The sequence below is a fragment of the Micromys minutus genome, assembly GCF_963924665.1.
Source record: "Micromys minutus genome assembly, chromosome: 24".
Lineage (NCBI taxonomy): Eukaryota > Metazoa > Chordata > Mammalia > Rodentia > Muridae > Micromys > Micromys minutus.
Genome location: NC_137959.1, coordinates 50,360,626 through 50,380,491, shown reverse-complemented (window position 1 = coordinate 50,380,491; position 19,866 = coordinate 50,360,626). Strand labels below are relative to the sequence as shown.

The 19,866-nt window shown below is 36.2% G+C and overlaps 1 protein-coding gene across 1 annotated transcript in view; it reads left to right on the top strand.

The window, feature by feature from the left end:
• The window catches only part of LOC308436302 (uncharacterized protein), a gene marked incomplete at both ends in the record, with an annotated part of 177,442 nt that overhangs the window by 85,288 nt on the left and 72,288 nt on the right, over nt 1-19,866 (top strand). Inside the window, 5 exons of the mRNA XM_080937161.1 lie at nt 5,112-5,183; nt 6,460-6,570; nt 9,272-9,352; nt 10,625-10,735; nt 12,942-13,040. Coding sequence (XP_080793287.1) covers nt 5,112-5,183; nt 6,460-6,570; nt 9,272-9,352; nt 10,625-10,735; nt 12,942-13,040 — 474 coding nt within the window. The remainder of the gene's footprint in view (nt 1-5,111; nt 5,184-6,459; nt 6,571-9,271; nt 9,353-10,624; nt 10,736-12,941; nt 13,041-19,866) is intronic.

Here is a 19,866-nt window from a genome sequence, read left to right as displayed (position 1 = left end):
GGTATACATTGAAAACTTACTAGTTACAATGAACATAAAGTACATATAAAACAAAATGTAACATGGAAATAGTCGAAGTTTTCTTGGTAGATAAATATTAAACACAATGATTTTTAAATACCAAGGATTGCCACAAGGCTGCATTCTTAGCTCTTGAATTATTAATAATTTAATGCCTATTGTACCACACTCTGACAGGATGCTGTAGACTTATTTTTTTTCTAAGAAGGACTGAGGCTTCCACCTTTTGGTCTTCCTCCTTTTTGAGCTTCATATGATCTGAGAGTTATTTCTTGGGTATTAATGGCTTTCTGGAGCTAGTATACAATTATCAGTGACTGAATATTATGTATGTTCTGTTGTGACTAGGTTACCTCACTCAGGATGATATTCTCTAGTTCTATCCATATGCCTAGGATTTTGTAAAGTCATTGTTTCTAATAGCTGAGTAGTACTCCATTGTGTAATATGTACCACAATTTCTGTATTCATTCATCTACTGAAGGACATCTGGGTTCTTTCCAGCTTCTGGCTATTATAAATAAGGCTGCTATGAACATAGTGGAGCATATGTCATTATTATATGTTGGAGCATCTTTGGGATATATGCCCAGGAGTGGAATAGCTGGGATTTCAGGTAGTACTATGTCAAATTTTCTGAGGAACCACCAGACTGATTTCCAGAGTGGTTGTACCAGCTTACAACCCCAACAACAGTGAAGGATTGTTCTTCTTTCTCCACATTCTCACCAGCATCTGCTGTCACCTGGATTTTTGATCTTGGCCATTCTGACTGGTGTGAGGTGGAATCTCAGGGTTGTTTTGATTTGCATTTCCCTGATGACTAGGGATATTGAACATTTCTTTAGGGGCTTCTTGACCATTCGATATTCCTCAATTGAGAATTCTTTGTTTAGGTCTGTACTCCATTTTTTAATAGGATTGTTTGATTCTCTGGGGTATAACTTCTTGAGTTCTTTGTATATATTGAATACTAGCCCTACATCAGATGTTGAATTGTTAAAGATCCTTTTCCAGTCTGTTGGCTGCTGTTTTGTCTTCTTGACAGTGTCCTTAGCCTTACAGAAACTTTGCAATCTCATGAGGTCCCATTTATCGATTCTTGATCTTAGAGCATAGGCCATTGTTGTTCTGTTCAGGAAATTTTCCCCTGTGCCAGTGTGTTCTAAGCTTTTCCTCACTTTTTCTTCTACTAGTTTTAGTGTACCTGGTTTTGTGTGGAGGTCTTTGGTCCACTTGGACTTGACCTTTGTACAAAGAGATAAGAAATGATCAATTTGCATTCTTCTGCATGCTGACTGAAAGTTGAACCAGCACCATTTGTTGAAGAGACTGTCCTTTTACCATTGTATGTTGGGCTCCAGTGCTCACCCTCATTCACTTCTATGTAAGGCTACACATTGACTGCTATGGTTCTTCCTTGAGGAAGAAGAGATTATTGCTGATGGTTTTTATCCAGCCATTTTGCTAGAATCTAAACTTTTAAAAACATTTCCATTGTTATTGCATAAAACTCTTGTATGTTATGGCACTCCTCTCTTTTCTCTCTCTTCATCCTCTACTCCCATTTTTTCTAACTTCATTTTAATGTCAGTGTACAAGGCATATATTAATCTATTAAATCTTTACTATCATTCCTTTTCTTGATTTACTTTCAACTGTCTGTGAAGTTCATTCTCTCATCAAATTTTCAGAAGGGCTCATGAAGCTTGTGTGATATGAGTTCTTCCATGTTGATAAGTTATCCAATATGTTTTGTCCTCAAACACCAGAATTTCTCTTCATCTCTGTTTTAGTTTACTTCTTTGGAAATGTACTATTCACAGTTCCACAGTATCAAACTAACTCTGAAAATTCAACATATTCACTAATTTGTTCAACCCTATAATTATCAAGTTGTTTCAAATGTGTCTAGTTTGTACCACTGGTAAAACAACCCTCTGGAAAGATTTTGTGATTTGTTTGTGGTATATCATTACTTTATCCCCAATATAATGGTTAGTTATTTGGGCTTGTCTCTTTCCTCACCCCCAGGAGATCAATTTGTTTGAGTTTTTATTTCCACTTTTATTTCATTTGAACTTTTCTTTTTATATTGTACTTGATTATTGATTTAATTTCTGAAATGTGTGGGAAATGAATGTCCTTTTAAAGGTAACTTTAAAAGTTATATTTACTTAAAAGAATACCTTGGCTTTATTTACCACTCCTCTTCTTGCAGGTAACCAACTTCATTGTTTTTGATACCTTTACTGTATTTTATTTTATAAAGATGAGTCACTTTACTTCTTTTCCCCAAGTCCCTTCTTTCTTATGGAGGGTAGCACATGAATCATCCTTTTTATTTTTTCCCCACTTAAAATTACTTCCAAGTAATGCTTATACATTGTTTTACAGGTATATACCATATTGTATATGCCTTAGTTTGTTTAACCTATTTCCCATAATTGAGCTTTGACTACATTTAAATTTCTATAATAATCTTGTACATATATATTGCCACTGTCCTACTATTTATGTGTATTAACATAAAAGCACAAACAGAACAGCAAAACTAGAAACTGAGATAAAAAGTTAATATGTTTATAAATTAATGATACAAATTTGATAATATTCATTAGATCTCTTTAATATTTTATCACATTGTACTAAAGTAGTTAAATATTTTTGGAGGAGGTGAAGAATGCTGTTGTGTATATTTTATAAATTTGAAATATAGGTATTTGCTCTCTTATTTACTACACTAAATATATTTTATGTAGATGGATATGAAGATCAAGATAAAAATTTTGACAAAGTCTCAGACAGAAGAAGAAAATCAAAGGGTCAAAAACGTTCTAGGACTAGGAAACTACCTAGTAAGTATGAGAGTTATACAACGTTATATTATCTTGACTTAAACTCACCACACTATTTTTCTTTGTCCAAGAAATTTTGAGAACTATGTTTTAGAAATTTGTACTTTGCCCCAAAATGCCTTAAGTTAGATAGAGGATTGTGACAAAGAGCTTGTGCCCTTGGTCTGGTACTTCTGATTCTGTCGACCAAGGTACTGAAACTGGCCAGCAATTGATTTTTAAAGTGTGTGTCCTACCATTCAGCTCCTGTGGATTATATTTCATAGAATTACAGCAAGCATCTCTACCCTGTGCTAATAACCATTTGCCATAATCTCAAATAAGTAGGCAGAGGTGTGGCTGCAGTCTTTAACTCAACAGTGGGTATTGGTGTCACATGATAAAAGGACAAGTTGTGACTTGTTGGAAAGCTTCCAGCAACTTCTTGATTATAGCTCTCCTCAAAGGAAACAACTTTTTATTAGCACATAGATAGTCTTTATTAAGGATTTTACATGAGAATTTGAGAGTGCAAGGTGTTATCTCAAAATAGATGGGTCTTTTTTATAGCTGTTGAAGCAAAGGAGGTCAGTGGTTAGCCATCTCCAGAATGAGACAGCATCCCCATTACAAATCATGTCTAGAATCTCACAAGGCTTCTAGGTAATTGTGTCTTGTAGGCAGTAATTGTCCATCTGATTACCATATATGGGCTGTTAGGGCAGTATTTGCCATTCAGACAAGAACCAGATTTGAGTCTGGTTCTTCCTCTGGAGTGGGTAATTTCTTATTGATGGTAGCTCTTCTGAGAACTTTTGATGGCCTCATGGAGTATATTGATCGTATATGACAAGATATTTCATAAACAGATACACTGATCATCAGCCACTCCACAAGGTACTCAGAGCACTTGTGATGTCACTTTCTATACATCCATTCATTTACTTTAAACAAAATCAAGAGTTGAACAAAGAACCTTTTGTTTGTCAGAAGAACTGTAGCCATGTAGTTCCTCATTAAGTCAACCTTTGTAACATTATTTTACCTACATCTAGGACTTAAGATCCTTTTAGAGAGCCCATCAATGTACTACCTTAACATTTCACTGTCCCCTATATTATGTCCAGAAGCATGTTGCATATATTGTCCAAGTATAAGCACTAATTACAATTTATTATACTGTGTTCATTATTGCTGTCTCTTGGCATTTTTCAACCTTATGTTGAAATTTTTATAATTTTCTAGTTACTAGCTAGACTCTATATCATATGCAATGACCTGACTTTATCAGGGGTTCTATGCCTTTTGTGGGGTTACATAGAGCAAAATGACCCCTATGTTTGTGGTTTGATTTTATTTTTTTAAATATTGAGAGCATGCAGATGATTCCTAAACTAAGAAATGAAACAAATATACAGATATGGAAATTTTGCAGCTAATCATGTGTACTGCTTTCTGATGTTTTATGTATATTTTATTTGTTAAAAATAACTATATGTGATTTTTCCTTTTCTCTTCATTGTTTCCCTAAATTCCTTGTTTTAAAGGAATATTTACTACCCTATTCCACCAGGTGTATTCTCCAAATATATGAAACCTTTTAAGCCCATTTTCAGCTCTATAAACAGTTGTTTTCATCATAATGTACATTGACCATATCATATAATAATTCATACTCTCTTTAAAAAGCTGTATAATATGCTTACTTAAACTAACATTTCATGATTGAACTTTTATATTTTAATTTTCAATTACAGACAATGAAATAATGAATAAACCTAACTACACATTTTTGTTATTTTGCCTATGAGACCTATGGGATCTGTATATATAAGCAACCTAATAAAGTAGGAACTAGAGAGATGACTGCAGTTAAGAGTACTTGCAGCTCTTCCAAAGGAACTAAAATCATTTCTCAGTTGCCCATATCTGGTGGCTCACAATCACTTGTAACTTGAGCTTCAAGGGTCCCAGTGCTGTCTTGTGGAATCTAGACACATCAATACACATGAAAATACATAAAAATAAGAACAGCAAATAATTACATTGTGCCTATAAACTATAAATTGGCAAAGTTTACCACTATATAAACTAAATATATACCACTTTCTTACCATGTCTAACATGATGCTCATTTATTTATAACTCTGAAAAATGGCAGAGATTAACACTGTAAAATTGTTTGAATATGAAATAGAAACTTCACAATAATTCTAGTTTTTGTTTACTGCAATAATGTTTCTTTGTATATAGCTCATGAGGAGGAATCAGATACATTGTACTATGAAGATGCAACAAAAGCCAAAGTTCCATCAAAGAAGCTAGGTACTTCTAGAAGAAAAGGATTTGACTGTGAAGATAAAAACTATAGATCACTTTGCACCATTTTGAATGGGACCATCAGAGATCTGTTATCTTGTCTCATCTACTATAAGGCTGGAAGAATATAAGTATATCACAGTGAAACTCAGTACTAAAATTGTCTTAATCACACCCAAAATGTTTTCATTGATTTAAGAATTTTAATTTAAGTAAGGTATTTGTCTATATGAGTTTTGGGAGTATTATGTTAGCCGTGCATTAACTGACAGACAAAAGCTAAGGTATGCATTGATTTTATGAAGTAGGTCTAGATGTTCCAATTTCACAAACTATGTGTGTTTCCTTTCATCAACTCAAGTATAGTTCTAATAGCCAGTTCACTCTGTAAACCTGTGCACTTAATTCATTCCACATCTGAGTACAATTGCTGCTAGAACTAAAAGATAAATGTACTTTACAGAGGCTAAAGAAGATAGTGGCCAGTGACACCATGGTGGCCTCTTAGATTACTTCCAAGGCTATCTGTAGGATTAGATGCCCTCAGAAGTTGAAATTTATTGGAAAATTCATAGATTACTCCTGATGGCATCTTATTGATGGTAATGAGAGAGATCCAATAGCAGAGAAGACAGACAAACAGCATCATTTCTTTTGTGTTTGTTGGAACCAATACATACAAAGTTTGGCAGTGAGCTACTCCAAAACAAGACACCATGTGCTTTCCAAATTTCTCAAAAGATTTCATTTAAATATTTGATCAATGCAACTTGTCTGTAGTAATGGACAAGTCATACTGTATCAGAATTAACAGAGCATGGATTCCTTGTTAGCTGCTGCCATCACCTAGCTCTGTCGCTGGATTATCAGTCTTCTACAACAAGCAGCCACTATCACTCGCTGAGTTAACAAGTCTACTTCCTTCATGGCAAAAGGAAATATTTATGTTTCTGTTGTCTCTGCATTTGGATGGAGAAATGTTCTGCAGAGAGTTGCATTCTTTATTATTATTATTATTATTATTATTATTATTATTATTATTATTATTATTATTATTATTTATTCATGTAATAAAGACAAAGGGCAATGGTGTTGCAATTCTGTCAGAAATTTGAACTTATGGATTTTAAGACAAAATACTCAGAAAGGCCTTTCAAAGATGGCCTTGAATCTCCCTGTGTCTACCTCCAGAGGACTGAGATTTTAAGCATAAGCTACATACAGAATTTCAAACATTTCATTTATATGTTGAACTAAATGTACCTCTACCTATTTTATGCAGCCTCTGATGCAGATGGTGATGAAGTGCTTAGCCCTGAGAGCCAAGGCTCTGTCTCAAAAGCACACACACATCCAAAGAAACAAAGAACTCCTAAAAGAGGAAGAGGCAGTGGTAAGTATAAATATTCCAGATAACTATAGTGTATATTAGGCTCTTCACGTGGTATTTTATTTTGCTTTATTAATATGCATATAAGCATATAGCTACCAAAATATTACCCCTGCACTAAAATGCTGATTCCCTAAATTATGAAAGAATTTATGCTAAAACTATGTTGCTCAGGCTGGCCTTGAACTTGAATTTCCCTTTCCCATCCTTCCAAGCAGAACTTTGACCTAAGATATTTAATAACCAGTAAATGTGATATTCCTGAGTCTCAATAGCAGATACTTTCACACTGTTGTTTCTTTCAGACTACCAGTGTTTCTCTGTACTTTTGTGGTAGCTCAAAGATTATGCCCACAGTAGGATTTGACCAAAGTTCTTAATTTTTATTAGAATCGTAACATGAAAATATTATCTGACCTGGAAGCTATCCTAGAACAGACAGAAAGACAGACAGACAGACAGACACACATACACATACACACATACACATACACACACACACACACACACACACACACACACACACACACATACACACACAAGACAAACACATACATAGTTGTTAGAGAATGTGGTTTCGATGTCCAGTCAAGTAGTGGCCCCTTTATCACCAAGGCTTCAAACACAAACATAGTTACTATTGAGATAACTAAACTAAATTCAAATTAGGAACCAAAGAGCCTAAAGAGTTATCTAGTAAGCCATGTTAAGACCTCCATCGGTCTTCCTGTTTATGGCCCCATTAGAGAAAAGCCCCTTTGCTAACCTGTTAGCAAATTAGTCTCAAGAAACATGCCAGTTTCGTGGAAATTAATATACATATCTGAGTAATATCATCCACAATGAGACCACCTTTATGTGTTGAGTCATAAGAATTGGAAGCTTGGCAGTTGCCTCTAGAGTCTAGAGTATCATGCCATGTCTTTGGGAGATCATAACCAGGAATTTGCTGGTGTTCTAGAGGTGTTTATTAAGTCTTTATGTCCTGATAAACATAGTGTAGGTTTTTAAAAAAAAGGTATTTAGTCCTTCAGTGATATGCTTTCTATGATCCATTTATGTGATAACATCAATATGGAAGAAGGCAAATAGAATATTTAGGTGTTCTACTGTAGACTTATCACTGATGAGGGAGCTTTTCAACAACATTGTGGAATGATTGTAGTGGTGATAAAACTCAATCCACATAAAGGTAAAGTTGTCTTGGACATCTATGGAGGGGGAGTATGGAAGAGGACACCATAGATATCAGTTTTGCATAATAGTTTCTCTTGGAAGATAGTCACAGTGCTTAGAACAAAACACAATGTCATGGATCAAAGGTACCCAGGGTTGTACATCATTGAACCATGTGATCATAACAAGGCAAAGGTCTCTGTGTATATAAATATTCTCATTATGTTGTAAAACATACTTAGTTTGACAATGTTTGCCAAATTAATCTAAGTTATGACAACAGCTTTATTTTTATCCTTTGAAAGTTGTTTTGGGAAACAAATGTGATGAGTAAACTGAAGGTTTCTATATTACAAGCCCAACTTAAAATCAAAACTTACATAAAACAATTATTTGAGGACTTAAGGCTGAGTGTAATGTAGAACTTGCAATGAAGGTATTTCTGCCTTTCTGTCATGTAAGAAGGGCCAGAGAATCTTATGAAACCCTTACATAGATCATCCAGGAATAGGGTCCACTTACCATTCTTAGGTCACTGTGTATCATCTGATCAAACTGTGCTATCTTAATGGTAATAGTTTTTCCATTCTGTGTCTTGTAAGACAGTGATATTACTGTCTACCAAGGGGAAATGACTTAGAGAGATGGCCTTTTAGCTAGATAAGTACTTGCAAGATGCTACAGAGGGTAAAGGCATATGAGATACTCATGTAAATTCCACAAATTTGTATAATCTCCATATTCATATGTACATACACAAGTACATACACAATAAAAATAATCAGTTAGTTTAGCTAGGTAACCAGTGAATGTGGCAGGAACAAACAAGAAATCAGAGTCTTAATAGAGAGCTTGACATTTTTGTTCTCACTCTACCATGACATGAGAGAAATCTCAATAGTGTCACTGTAAAGGATAGACCTATCATTTTCCCCAGTACTTAGGTCATTATGAAAGACCAAAATGTACCCAGCAAGGAAGTAGACAGTCTCAGATGTTCCTCCCTCTTAGTGTAGTTTAGCTGCCAAGTTTCTCAACAAAATTTATAGTGGCAAGCCCACACTGTGCCATTCCTTTTCCTAAGGTGAACAAATTCCCTTCCTTACTATGGAAGCAGGTTGGACAGCTTGCTAAGATTTCTGAATGTTTATGTAACATAATCCTTAGGACTTTCTCATAAAAAAAAAAAAAAAAAAGTCTTAGAGACTCACATTACCACAGGCATGCTACAGCTATAGCTTTCACTGGTAAAGTTCGGTGTGTAAAACCATAATCCCTTTTTGCCATAAGCTATAAACAAAATCTAACTTCACCACAGACATTTCTTATAGTCTGTCAGTTGGAACTTCTGTTAAGCACATAACTACTAAAATGTTCTACCATATTCTTGTAATACCTAATAAGTCATTTATGCATAGCTCTGAAAAGTATCATAAAATAAAATTTCAAATTTGTTTGAAATCTGAAATAGAGACCTCAAAGTAGTTCTAGTTTTCTGTTTATTGCACTAATACTTCTCCTTATATAGCTCATGGGGAGGAATCAGATACAGTGTCCTATGAAGAACCAACATTTTCGAAAGTTCCTTCTAGAAGAAAAGGATTTGCAAGTGAGCATAAAAACTATACATTACTTTTCATTATCTCAAATGGGAAAAACCTAGGTTGGTCCTTCTGCTTGAGCTTCTAGAACATATGTACACACCAGTGCCACTATGTACTAAAACTATGTTAATCACATACAAAGTGTTTTCTTTGGTTCAAGAATCTGTATTTTATTATATGTGTTCTGGGAGTATTCCCTTTAGCCTTGCAATAACTGACAAAAAAAAAAAAAAAAAAAAAAAAAACTAAGGTATGCATTGCTTTTATGCAGAAGGTCTAGATGTAGCAATTTTACAGACATGATTATGCTCTGAATCTCTAGCGATGTGTTTTCCCTTTCACCAACTCAAGTAGTTAGAGTTCTAAAAGCCAGTTCACTCTTTAAACCTGTGTATTGAGTCCATTCTACATGTTTTCACATCTGAGTACAATTGTTGCTGGAATTTTAAGTTCAATGAACTTTACAGAGGCTGATGGCCTCTCAGATAGTTTCCAAAGCCATCTATAGGGTTATACGCTCTCAGAAGTTGAGATCTACTTGGAAAATTCATAGATAACACCTTGTGGCACTATATTAATTATAATGAGAGTGTTCCAATAGCATAGAATACCCACAAATATCATCACTATTTTGTGTTTGGTGGGACCAATACAGACCAAAGTTTGGCAGTGAACTACTCCAAAACAAGATACCATGTGCTTTCCAAATTTCTCAAAGAATTTCATTTAAATATGTAGTTTATCAACTTTTCTGTAGTAATAGACAAGCCATATTGTAACAGAGTTAACAGAGCATGGATTTCTTGTTAGCTGATGCTATCAACTAGCTTTGCTGCTGGGCTATCAGTCTTCTACAACAAGCAGCCACTGTCACTCACTGAGTTAACAAGGATACTTCCTTCATGGCAAAAGGAAATACTCATTCATATTTCTCTGATCTCTGCATAAGAATGGAGAAATGTACTGCAGAGAGTTCCATCATCATCATCATCATCATCATCATCATCATCATCATCATCATCATCATTATTATTATTACTAATTATTTAAGTAATGAAGACAAAGGGCAATGAATGGTGTTACAACTTGTCAAAAATTTGACCTTAAGGATTTTAAACAGGTATTTTAGAGACAAAGTTTTATATATCTCAGGCTGTCCATTCAAAGATGGCCTTGAATCTCACTGAATCCTCCTTCTGTGTATTAAAACTCTATGTATGTGCCCTCCAAAGTAGTATTGATCATATACTGAACTTTATTCCCTCTTCTTTATGCAGTTCCTATTAAAGATCATATTGAAGCACATAGTTCTGAAAGTCAAGGCTCAATCTCAAAACCAGACAAAGAAACAAAAGAACAAAGTACTGCCAAAATAGGAAGAGACAGTGGTAAGTATGAATAGTCCAGGTACTTTTAGTCAACATTAGGCTCCTCAGGTGGTCTTTATTTGGCTTTACGAATCTGCATATAGTTACCAAAATCTTACTCCTGCACTAAAATATTAATTCCCCACATCTAATAAAAAACTATTGCTGGAACTATATAGCTCAAGATAGTTTTGAACATGAATTTTCATGCTCCATCTTTCCAAGCAGACCTTTTGGTTCTAAGATTATTTAATAGCCACCAAATGTAGTAACCGTTAAAACCAATAGCAGATAACTTTCCACTGATATGTCTTTTGGAATTCCAGTGTATCTATGGACTTTTGTGGTAGGTGAAAAGGTGAAAAGAATATGCCCATAGCAGAATTTGACCAAGTTTGTTCTTCCATGATGGAATCATAGTCAGAACATGAAAAAATCATATGACCTGAGGTTGTGGTTTTTATGTCCTGACCAGTGGCCTTCTTGTGGCCATTGACTCCAGTCACAAACAGTTACTACTGAGATAAGCAAGTTAAATAGAAATACAGAACCAAAAAGCCTAAGGAGTTATCTAGGAAGCCATTTAGAACCTCCAAAGGTCCTCCTGCTTATGGCCTCATTAGAGGAAATTCTCTTTGCTAACCTGACAAGTTAGTCTCAAGAAACATGCCAGTATCAAGGAAATAAGTGTACATATTTGAGTAATTCCACCCACAACCAGTCCTCTTTTATGTGTTGAGTCATTAGAAATGGAAGTTTGGCAGTTTCCTCTAGAGTCTAGAGAATCCTGCCATGTCTTTGGGAGATCATAACCAGGAATTTTATTGGTATTCTAGAGGTGTTTATTAAGTCCTGATAAACATAGCACAGGTAGGAAAAGACAGAGTATTTAGTCCTTCAGTGATATCCATGCTAGGATCCATTTATGTGATAACATCAATATGGTAGAAGGCTGGTCTTTCCTCTCAGGTAGAATATTTAGGTATTCTACTGTAGACTTTTTGCCATCGAGGGAGCTTTTCAACAACATTGTGGAAGGATATTAGTGGTGACAACTCAATCCACAAAAAGTTAAAATGGTCTTAGACATCTGTGCAGACAAAAAAGTATGAGGCAATTTGTTTATGACAAAACACAATATTATGAATCACGGGTACCCAGAGTTTTACAACATTGAACCATTTGATCATGACAAAGCAAAAATCTCTGTGTGCAAAAATATTTTGTTACTGGGTGGAAAACAATTTGACAATGTTTGCTTCATTAATCTAAGTTACTGTGTGTCCTCTGATCAATGTGTTTTCTTAATGATAACTGTTTTTTTTCATTCTGTGTCCTCTTAGGTGATAATATTACTGTCTACTAGCTATCATAATTTTAGAGAGGGATTTATTCTAGCTAGGTAAGCACTTGCAAGATGCATCAGAGAGTAAAGGCATGTGAGGTACCCATGTAAGTTAAATGGAAATTCCACAAATTTGTATGTCCTCCATAATCATATGCACATATACAAATACATACACAATAAAAATAATCAGTAAGTTAGTTTATCTAGGTAACCAGTGAAGGTGGCAGGTACAAAAGTAGAAATCAGGGTCTGATTATAGATCTTGCCTTTTTTGTTCTCACTCTACCATGACCTGGGAGAAGCTCATAGTGTCTCTGTAAAGGATGGATCTATCATTTCCTCAGTACATGGACCATTGTGCAAGATCAAAATGGTAGCCAGCAAGGAAATAGACAGTCTCAGATGTTCCTCCCTTTTTGTTCAATGTATATGTCGAGTTTCTGAAGAAAGTTGTAGCTGTCAGACACTGAGTTAACAAGGCTACTTCATTATGACAGAAGGAAATATTCATGTTTCTGTCATCTCTACAAATGAATGGTGAAATGATCTGGAGAGACTTACCTTTTCTATTATTATTATTATTATTATTATTATTATTATTATTATTATTATTATTATTATTATTATTATTATTTAACTAATGAACACAAAGGGTAATGGTGTAGCAAACTTATCTGAAATTTGAACTTATGGATTTTACACAGGTATTATTGAAGACAATGTTTGATATATCCTAGGCTGGCCTTTCAAAGATGTCCTTGAATCCCGTTGTGTCCACCCCCTGAGTACTAAGATTCCAGGCATGTGCCACATACAAATTTTCAAACATTTTTAAATATATTGAACTAAATGTACCTGTTTTTGCACTTACTTTTTTAGATGCAGATGAAACATTTAGCCCTGCGAGTCAAGTGTCACTCTTAAAAGCAGACACAGAAACAAAGAAAAAACGATCTTCTAAAAGAGAAAGAACTGCTGGTAAGGATAATATTCCAGGTACCTTTAGTCTACATTAGGCTCTTCAGGTGGTCTTTATTTTGCTTCATGAATCTGCATATGATCATATAGTCACCAAAATCTTACTTCTGCACTAAAAGGCTAATTTTCTAACTTATGACAGAATTAATACTAGAACCATGTAGTTTGACTGGCCTTGAACTTAAATTCCCCAGCCTCATCCTTCCAAGCAGAAAGTTTGGCTCTAAGATGATTTAATAGCTACTGAATACGGTAGCACTTCAGTCCCAATAGCAGGTAGCTTCCCACACTAGTGACTTTCAGAGTTTCAGTGTGTCTATGTAGTTTTGTGGTAGCTCAAAAACCTATGCCCATGCTAGAATTTGACCAGGGTTGTTCCTTTGTGGAGGCATCAGAAGCAGAACATGAAAACATCATCTTACCTACTATCTATCCTAAAATGCACACACACACACACACACACACACACACACACCTTTTAAAGCTTGTGGTTTCACTGACCATTCAACTGGTGGCCTTCTGGAAGCCTTTGGTTCCAGTCACAAATGTAGGTACTATTGTGATAAGCAAGTTAAATACAAATGAAGTGGCAAAGACTCTTAAGGGGTTATATAAAAAGTCTTGTTAGGACCACCAGGCCTCCTCCTATTTATGGCATCTAGTATAAGAAAACCTCTCAACTACCCTGATAAGTTGGTCTCAAGAAACATGCTGGTATCAAGGAAATGAGTGTAGATATATGAGTAATTCCATCCACAATTTATCTCTTTTATGTGTTGAGTCATTAGAATCAGAAGCTTAGCAATTTCCTGTAGACTCTAGAGTCTAGAGTATCATGCCATGCCTTGAGAGATCAGAACCATGGATTTGATTTGGGTTCTAGAGGTATTTACTAAATCTGTCTACACTAGGAAGCATAGCATAGGTAGAAGAAAACAGAGTATTTGGTCTTTCAGTGACATTCTTGCTAGGGTGATGTGATAACATCAATATGGTAGAAGGCTGATCCTTCCTCTTGAATAGAATATTTAGATATTCTACTGTAGAATTATCATTGATGGGGGAGCCTTCCAACAACTCTGCAGAAGGATATTAGTAGTGACAACAGCTCCTTTCAAATAAAGTTAAAGTGATTATGAATATATGTATGTGGGAAAAAGGTATGAAAAAGGACACTGGAGATATCAATTCTGCATATTAGTCTTTTTCTAAGACAGTCACAGTGTTTGTGACAGACACAATGTCATGAATCACAGATGCCCAGGGATGTACAAGCACTGAACCATGTGATTACAAGGCCAAGAACTCTGTGTGCACACATAGTCCTTTGACAATGTTTGCTTCATTAATCTAAATCATGACAACAGCTTTATTGCTCTCCCTATGAAGTTGTTTTGAGTAATAAATGTGATAGAAAAATTGGGGCTCTATATCATATACCAAACTTAAAACAAAATCTATAAAAATATTCCTTTTGGGCCTTAAGACTGAGTGTAAGTTGGAGCTTGAAATCAAAGTATCTCTAGGCAAGTCTGTCATATAAGTACAGTCAGAGAATCTTGTGGAACCCTTACCTAGATCATCCAGGAATGGGGTCTACTTATAATCCTTAGGTCACTGAGTATCCTCTGATCAAACGGTGCTGTCTTGATGGTAACTATTTTTCCATTCTGTGTCCTGTAAGATGGGGATATTACAGTCTACCAGTAGCATAGAAGTTTATTCTAGCTAGATAAGCACTCACAAAATGCCTTAGTGGGTAAAGGCATATAAGGTTTCCAAGTAAGTTAAATGGAAATGCCACAAGTTTGTATGACCTCTATAATCATATGCACATACACATGTACATACACAATAACAATATTCAGTATGTTGGTTTAGTTAACTAACCAGTGGCTGTGGCAGGTACAAAAGTAGAAATCAGGGTCTTAGTATAGATTTGGACATTTTTGTTCTCACTCTACCATGACCTGGGAGAAGCCTATAGTGTCAATGCAAAGGATGGACCTATCATTTTTCCCAGTACATAGGCCACTATGTAAGATCAAAATAGTACCTAGTAAGGTGGTAGAGAAGCTCACCTGTTCCTCCCTCTTTGTGCAATATAGCAGCCAAGGCTCTGAGGAAAGGTGTATAGTGATAAACCCATACTGTGCCATTTTTCTTCCTAAGGTAAACAAAATCCCCTTCCTTACTGTGGAGGCAAGTAGGCCAGCTTCCTAAGGTTTCTGAACGTCTATGCAACATAATACTCAGGATTTTCTCATTAAAGCACAAGTTTGGAGAATCACTTTAATATACACTTTAATATACTTATTGTCAGTAACTACCGCCAGTGAAGCCCAATGTACAAAACCCTAATCACCTTAGGCTATAAATAAAAACTCACTGTGTCTAAGACCTTTCTTAGAGTCCAGTGGTTGCAGGTCATTTTTAGTACATGGACATTTTCTTCAGCAAGTTTTAAGTGAAAAGGTATTTTTCTAGTCAAATTTGAAAAGCTTGCAAATGCCTAACAGGGCCTGCCAGCACAGTTTGAGGATACCTTTGTAACTAGATATTTGAGCACCCTCCATTATTAGAGTCATAACTTTCCAAAAATTTCTTCTAGGAAGGCTTTGGCATCTATCACTACTTATTTCTTGGGGTGTCTTATACTCTTTATTCTTCCAATCTGGAAGTGTGGTTGTCATAAGCTTATCACACAGAATACTGAGGTGTAAGATCCAGGAGACTAGCACTGTAGATAGGGCAGCTAGTGCAGATCTCTCAAACCTTTGTTGGTCAAGTTTATGTAGCAGTTGAAAATCACATGGAATTCATACACAAGTACTTGGGCATCTGACCAGGATCTATTTCCTCTAGGAAATCTTTGTCTAGCTAGTGAAGGACCCACGGTAGCACAGGACTCTAAGCACTTGCCTGTTACCTGTGTTCATGCTAGCTAAGCTCAGACGAGTTAGACCCTGAGACCCAGTCTTCCCAGGGGACAGACCAAGATGACATCTACAATGAATGTATAAGAGTTACACATGATGGCTCAGGATGGTTAAACCATGTTCAGAAATTTTGATTGTAAGCCTAGCCTTTAACAACTGAGCCAACTTTCCAGTTGCAGAAATTTTGACATACAATTTTTCTCTTGGTTTTTAAAGACAACAAGCCAATCTCAAGGTAACAATCAACCATAACTTACTTATTGAATTATTAAAAACCCTGCCTAGTTTCCCCTTTTCCCCTAAAACAGCTTCTGAAAAGTGACAAACACAGAGAAGAATGCTGCATATGAACATGGGCACATGGTGTGTGTGTGAGTGTGTGTGTGTGTGTGTGTGTGTGTGTGTGTGTGTGTGTGTGTGTGCATGTGTGTATGTTCCTGTGTCCCAGAGGCCTTAATCAAAGGCTCTTTTGGTTGTATGGCTTATGAGGTCAAGATAGCTAGAGCTCCAAGTCTTGCAACCATGATCAGACAGTTTAGAATTGCTTATCATGTGCCACTGGAACAACAATATAGACTAAAGGACTTCAAGATGATTTTATAACTACCCATCCCAGTCCACAGTACAGGGTTATATTCAATAATCTATCTTTGAGTTACGGCTTTTTCCTTTTCTTTTAATGCCTTAATTTTATTGTTTTCAGTTTTGATCACATATTCTTATTGATTTAACTTTATCTCCCAATTATAAAGAACTTGAACTTTCCCCATTGAAAAAATATACTTAAAGGAGTTTCACTTCTTGCCCAACCCTGGTCTCTCATCTTGTAGGTAACTATCATTATCACTCCTTTCTGTCCTGAGATGGTTTTTTTAAAAAATAAACATTCTAGCTAGGCAAGTGTCACTTGTCTGGATTCCTATCCCATAGCAAGCAAGGACAGGAAAACTAAGAGTTCAAAGCTATTATGGACAACTTAAAACCTGTCTCAAAGTAAAAAGTAAAATTAAGGTTTGGAAATGTAGCTTCGTTGTCCAGTGCTTGCCTCATAGAAATAAGATTCTAGGTTTAACTCTAATGCCACAAGTGTAAATAAGTAACCATTTCTCTTTCTTCATTTTCTAGTTCTTCATCTTCCTAAACACAAAAATAGTAGGCAAGTGTTCTCCATAACAGGTTTTTTCCTGAGCATTAGATATGTGCTTTTTCATTTCTGTTTCTATGAATACATATTTGCTTAAAGTATAGAGATGTTAAATATGAATATAGAGTCAATACATAGAAGTATAAAATGGAGCTTCTACACAACTACTAAATATAGTCTCATAATTTTCCTGTTATATTGGGTCCTGTAATAATTTATCTACAATTATCAAAGTGAGAAAAAATTCTGCTATACAGTTGTTATAACTTTGAACTCTAAAGAACCGTGCCAGACAAAAATTTTGAACATCAAGAGTCAGGATTAAAATTTGAAATTCAGGCAAAGAAACTAAAAATACTCAGACTTGAAAATAGTAAGTATAAAACTTATAGTAAACTTTAAATCTCAAGCATTAATTTTATAAGATAATTTTCTTTAGTCATGAATATTCAAATAAGCATATAATTATAAAATTGTGTATCTTTGACATAAAGTATGAATCATCAGAACAATTAGAGAAACATGATGATCTGGATTTGTTTGACCTTTTTACTCTTAAGGCCTCCTTCTGGATGACTCATGGGCTCAGTGTTCACCAAGATCCAGTGATTGTTCAACATTTGCTTCTAGGTGTTCATTTTCTGCAATCATAGGAGGCTGTGAATCCAAAACCTAGTGGGTACTGTTCCAGTACTTGGCATAGATTGCAACTGTCAATCAGAGTCTGCTGAAACAAAAAAAAAAAAAAAAAAAGCAGTACATCAGAAGCCCAGGAGAAAAACTGCCTAAGAAGTGTTAATTTTATGTCAACTTGATATTGGCTAGTTTTATGTCACCTTGACATATGTTAGAGTTAACTGAAAGGAAGAAACCTCAAACAAAAAAGTGTGTCCAGAAGATCAGGCTGTAAGGCATTTTCTTCATAAGTAATTGATGGGGAAGAGCCAAGCCCACTGTGAGTAGAGTCATACCTGGTCCTGCACAAGCCATGGGGAGCAAGCCAGTAAGCATCACCATCTCTCCATGGCCTCTGCATCAGCTCCTGGCTCCAGGTTCCTTCCCTGTTTGAGTTTCTTTCCTGATTTCATTCACTGATGGACTAAAATATGGAAGCATAAGCCAAATAAACCCTTTCTTCCCAAACTTGCTTTTGCTTGTGATGCTTCACTATAGTAATAGTAAGCCTAACTAGTACAGTAGGTCTCCAGGGCTTCCTGTCTGTCATGCAGATGGATTGTGGGACTTTGAATACTCAGTCCCACACAGCCCCCCTGAGGGAATGCAGCTTCTGCTGCTTTCTGGCTAGTGTGCCTGAATTCAAGCTGGGAAGCATGGGAACAAATCCCAGTGGGGTGCCAAGATTAAGTCTGGGCATATGAACTCTGGTAGAGCCAGTAAAAGCAATGCTCAGCAGGGTGGTGAGACCAACAAGGCATGTTATCCCCAGCCTGAACCCTCAGGAACAATGTTCAGCCTGCAAGAACTCTCAAAAGCTCTCTTGGAACAAGGAAACTCAGATGGAGAAATAATTTTAAAATGTGTTCTTTACTTTTTGTGCCGCTTCTCCCTTTGTCCAGTTTTTTTTTTTTTAGTAGTTTAGGTTCTAACCACCCACTTCCCATTGGTTGCTCCCAAGATTGAGCAGAGCTTGTTTACATATTTTTAGGCAGTCCTCTCTGTCTCGTGCTTATGTGCAGTCATGCCTGCATGCAGGGGAGGGACTTAGAGAGTAGCTGATCTGACTGGAGTCTATGTCATTCTCCTATGGAGGCGAGGAGACTGGGGGCATGGCTAGAACTTTGTGAGACTGTGCCACTGTGGCAGCGCGCAGGGAGCATAGGTTTCCAAATCCAATAGTTCAAAAAGCACTTTCCGTTTCATATTTATGTTCTGGGCTTCGACTGGGCTCTATCAGTATTTGTTTTCCCAGCACCACCTATCTGCCCCACAGTGGATGTGCCCTCAAGTAGCTTATATAAATGCTTCAGAAGCCAAACAGTTCCAGAGGCTGTCATTTGCTAGGACAGCAAACTCAAAACACTTGGCAGATGTCTTTTGCTGTGAAATTACCTATTTATTTTTAAAATTACCCCCAGAATTTCACCTATTAGGTCTCTATCTATGGCCTGAATTAATGGTCCAGTTGTGTTATAATAAAACCCCAGTCTTCCCTGACACTGCCTTTGTCTAGTCTCATAGAGAGATATGGTCAGGACCATAGGAGTCTATTTGTCAAGAGTGCTGCTTTTCCTAGGCCAGCCCTTTGGAAAAATGTAACTCTTTACACATAGGCAATTATTTGTGTGGACAGGATCCTAACAAGGGTACTTGCAAGGTTATCTGGCTTGCATTCAGCACCATCATACCTGCTATAATCAACTTGAGTAGTAGCCACTGTTGATAAAACAGTGTCAGGTAATGCCATGGCCAGCAGCAGCAGTGCAAGATCAAGTTGTCAGTGAGGAATGGTTACAAAGCACCCAAGACCAACTGGTAAACAGGACTTCCTTAAGCTAGAAACAAGAGCAAGAATTTCTTATTCTGCAGACAAGTGATACTGTTTCTGGGGTGTGAACCTACCCAGTAGGTTCACTGACATAATCCTAACTGAAGCAGTTCTCAGGAGCCAGGGTGTAGGCAGTTAGAATATCTAAACTATTTTATGTCTAACAAGGACCCATTCAATACTGAATATTGTGACAGCGGACAAGTACCGATCTTGGAAAGACCGACACAGAGCAAA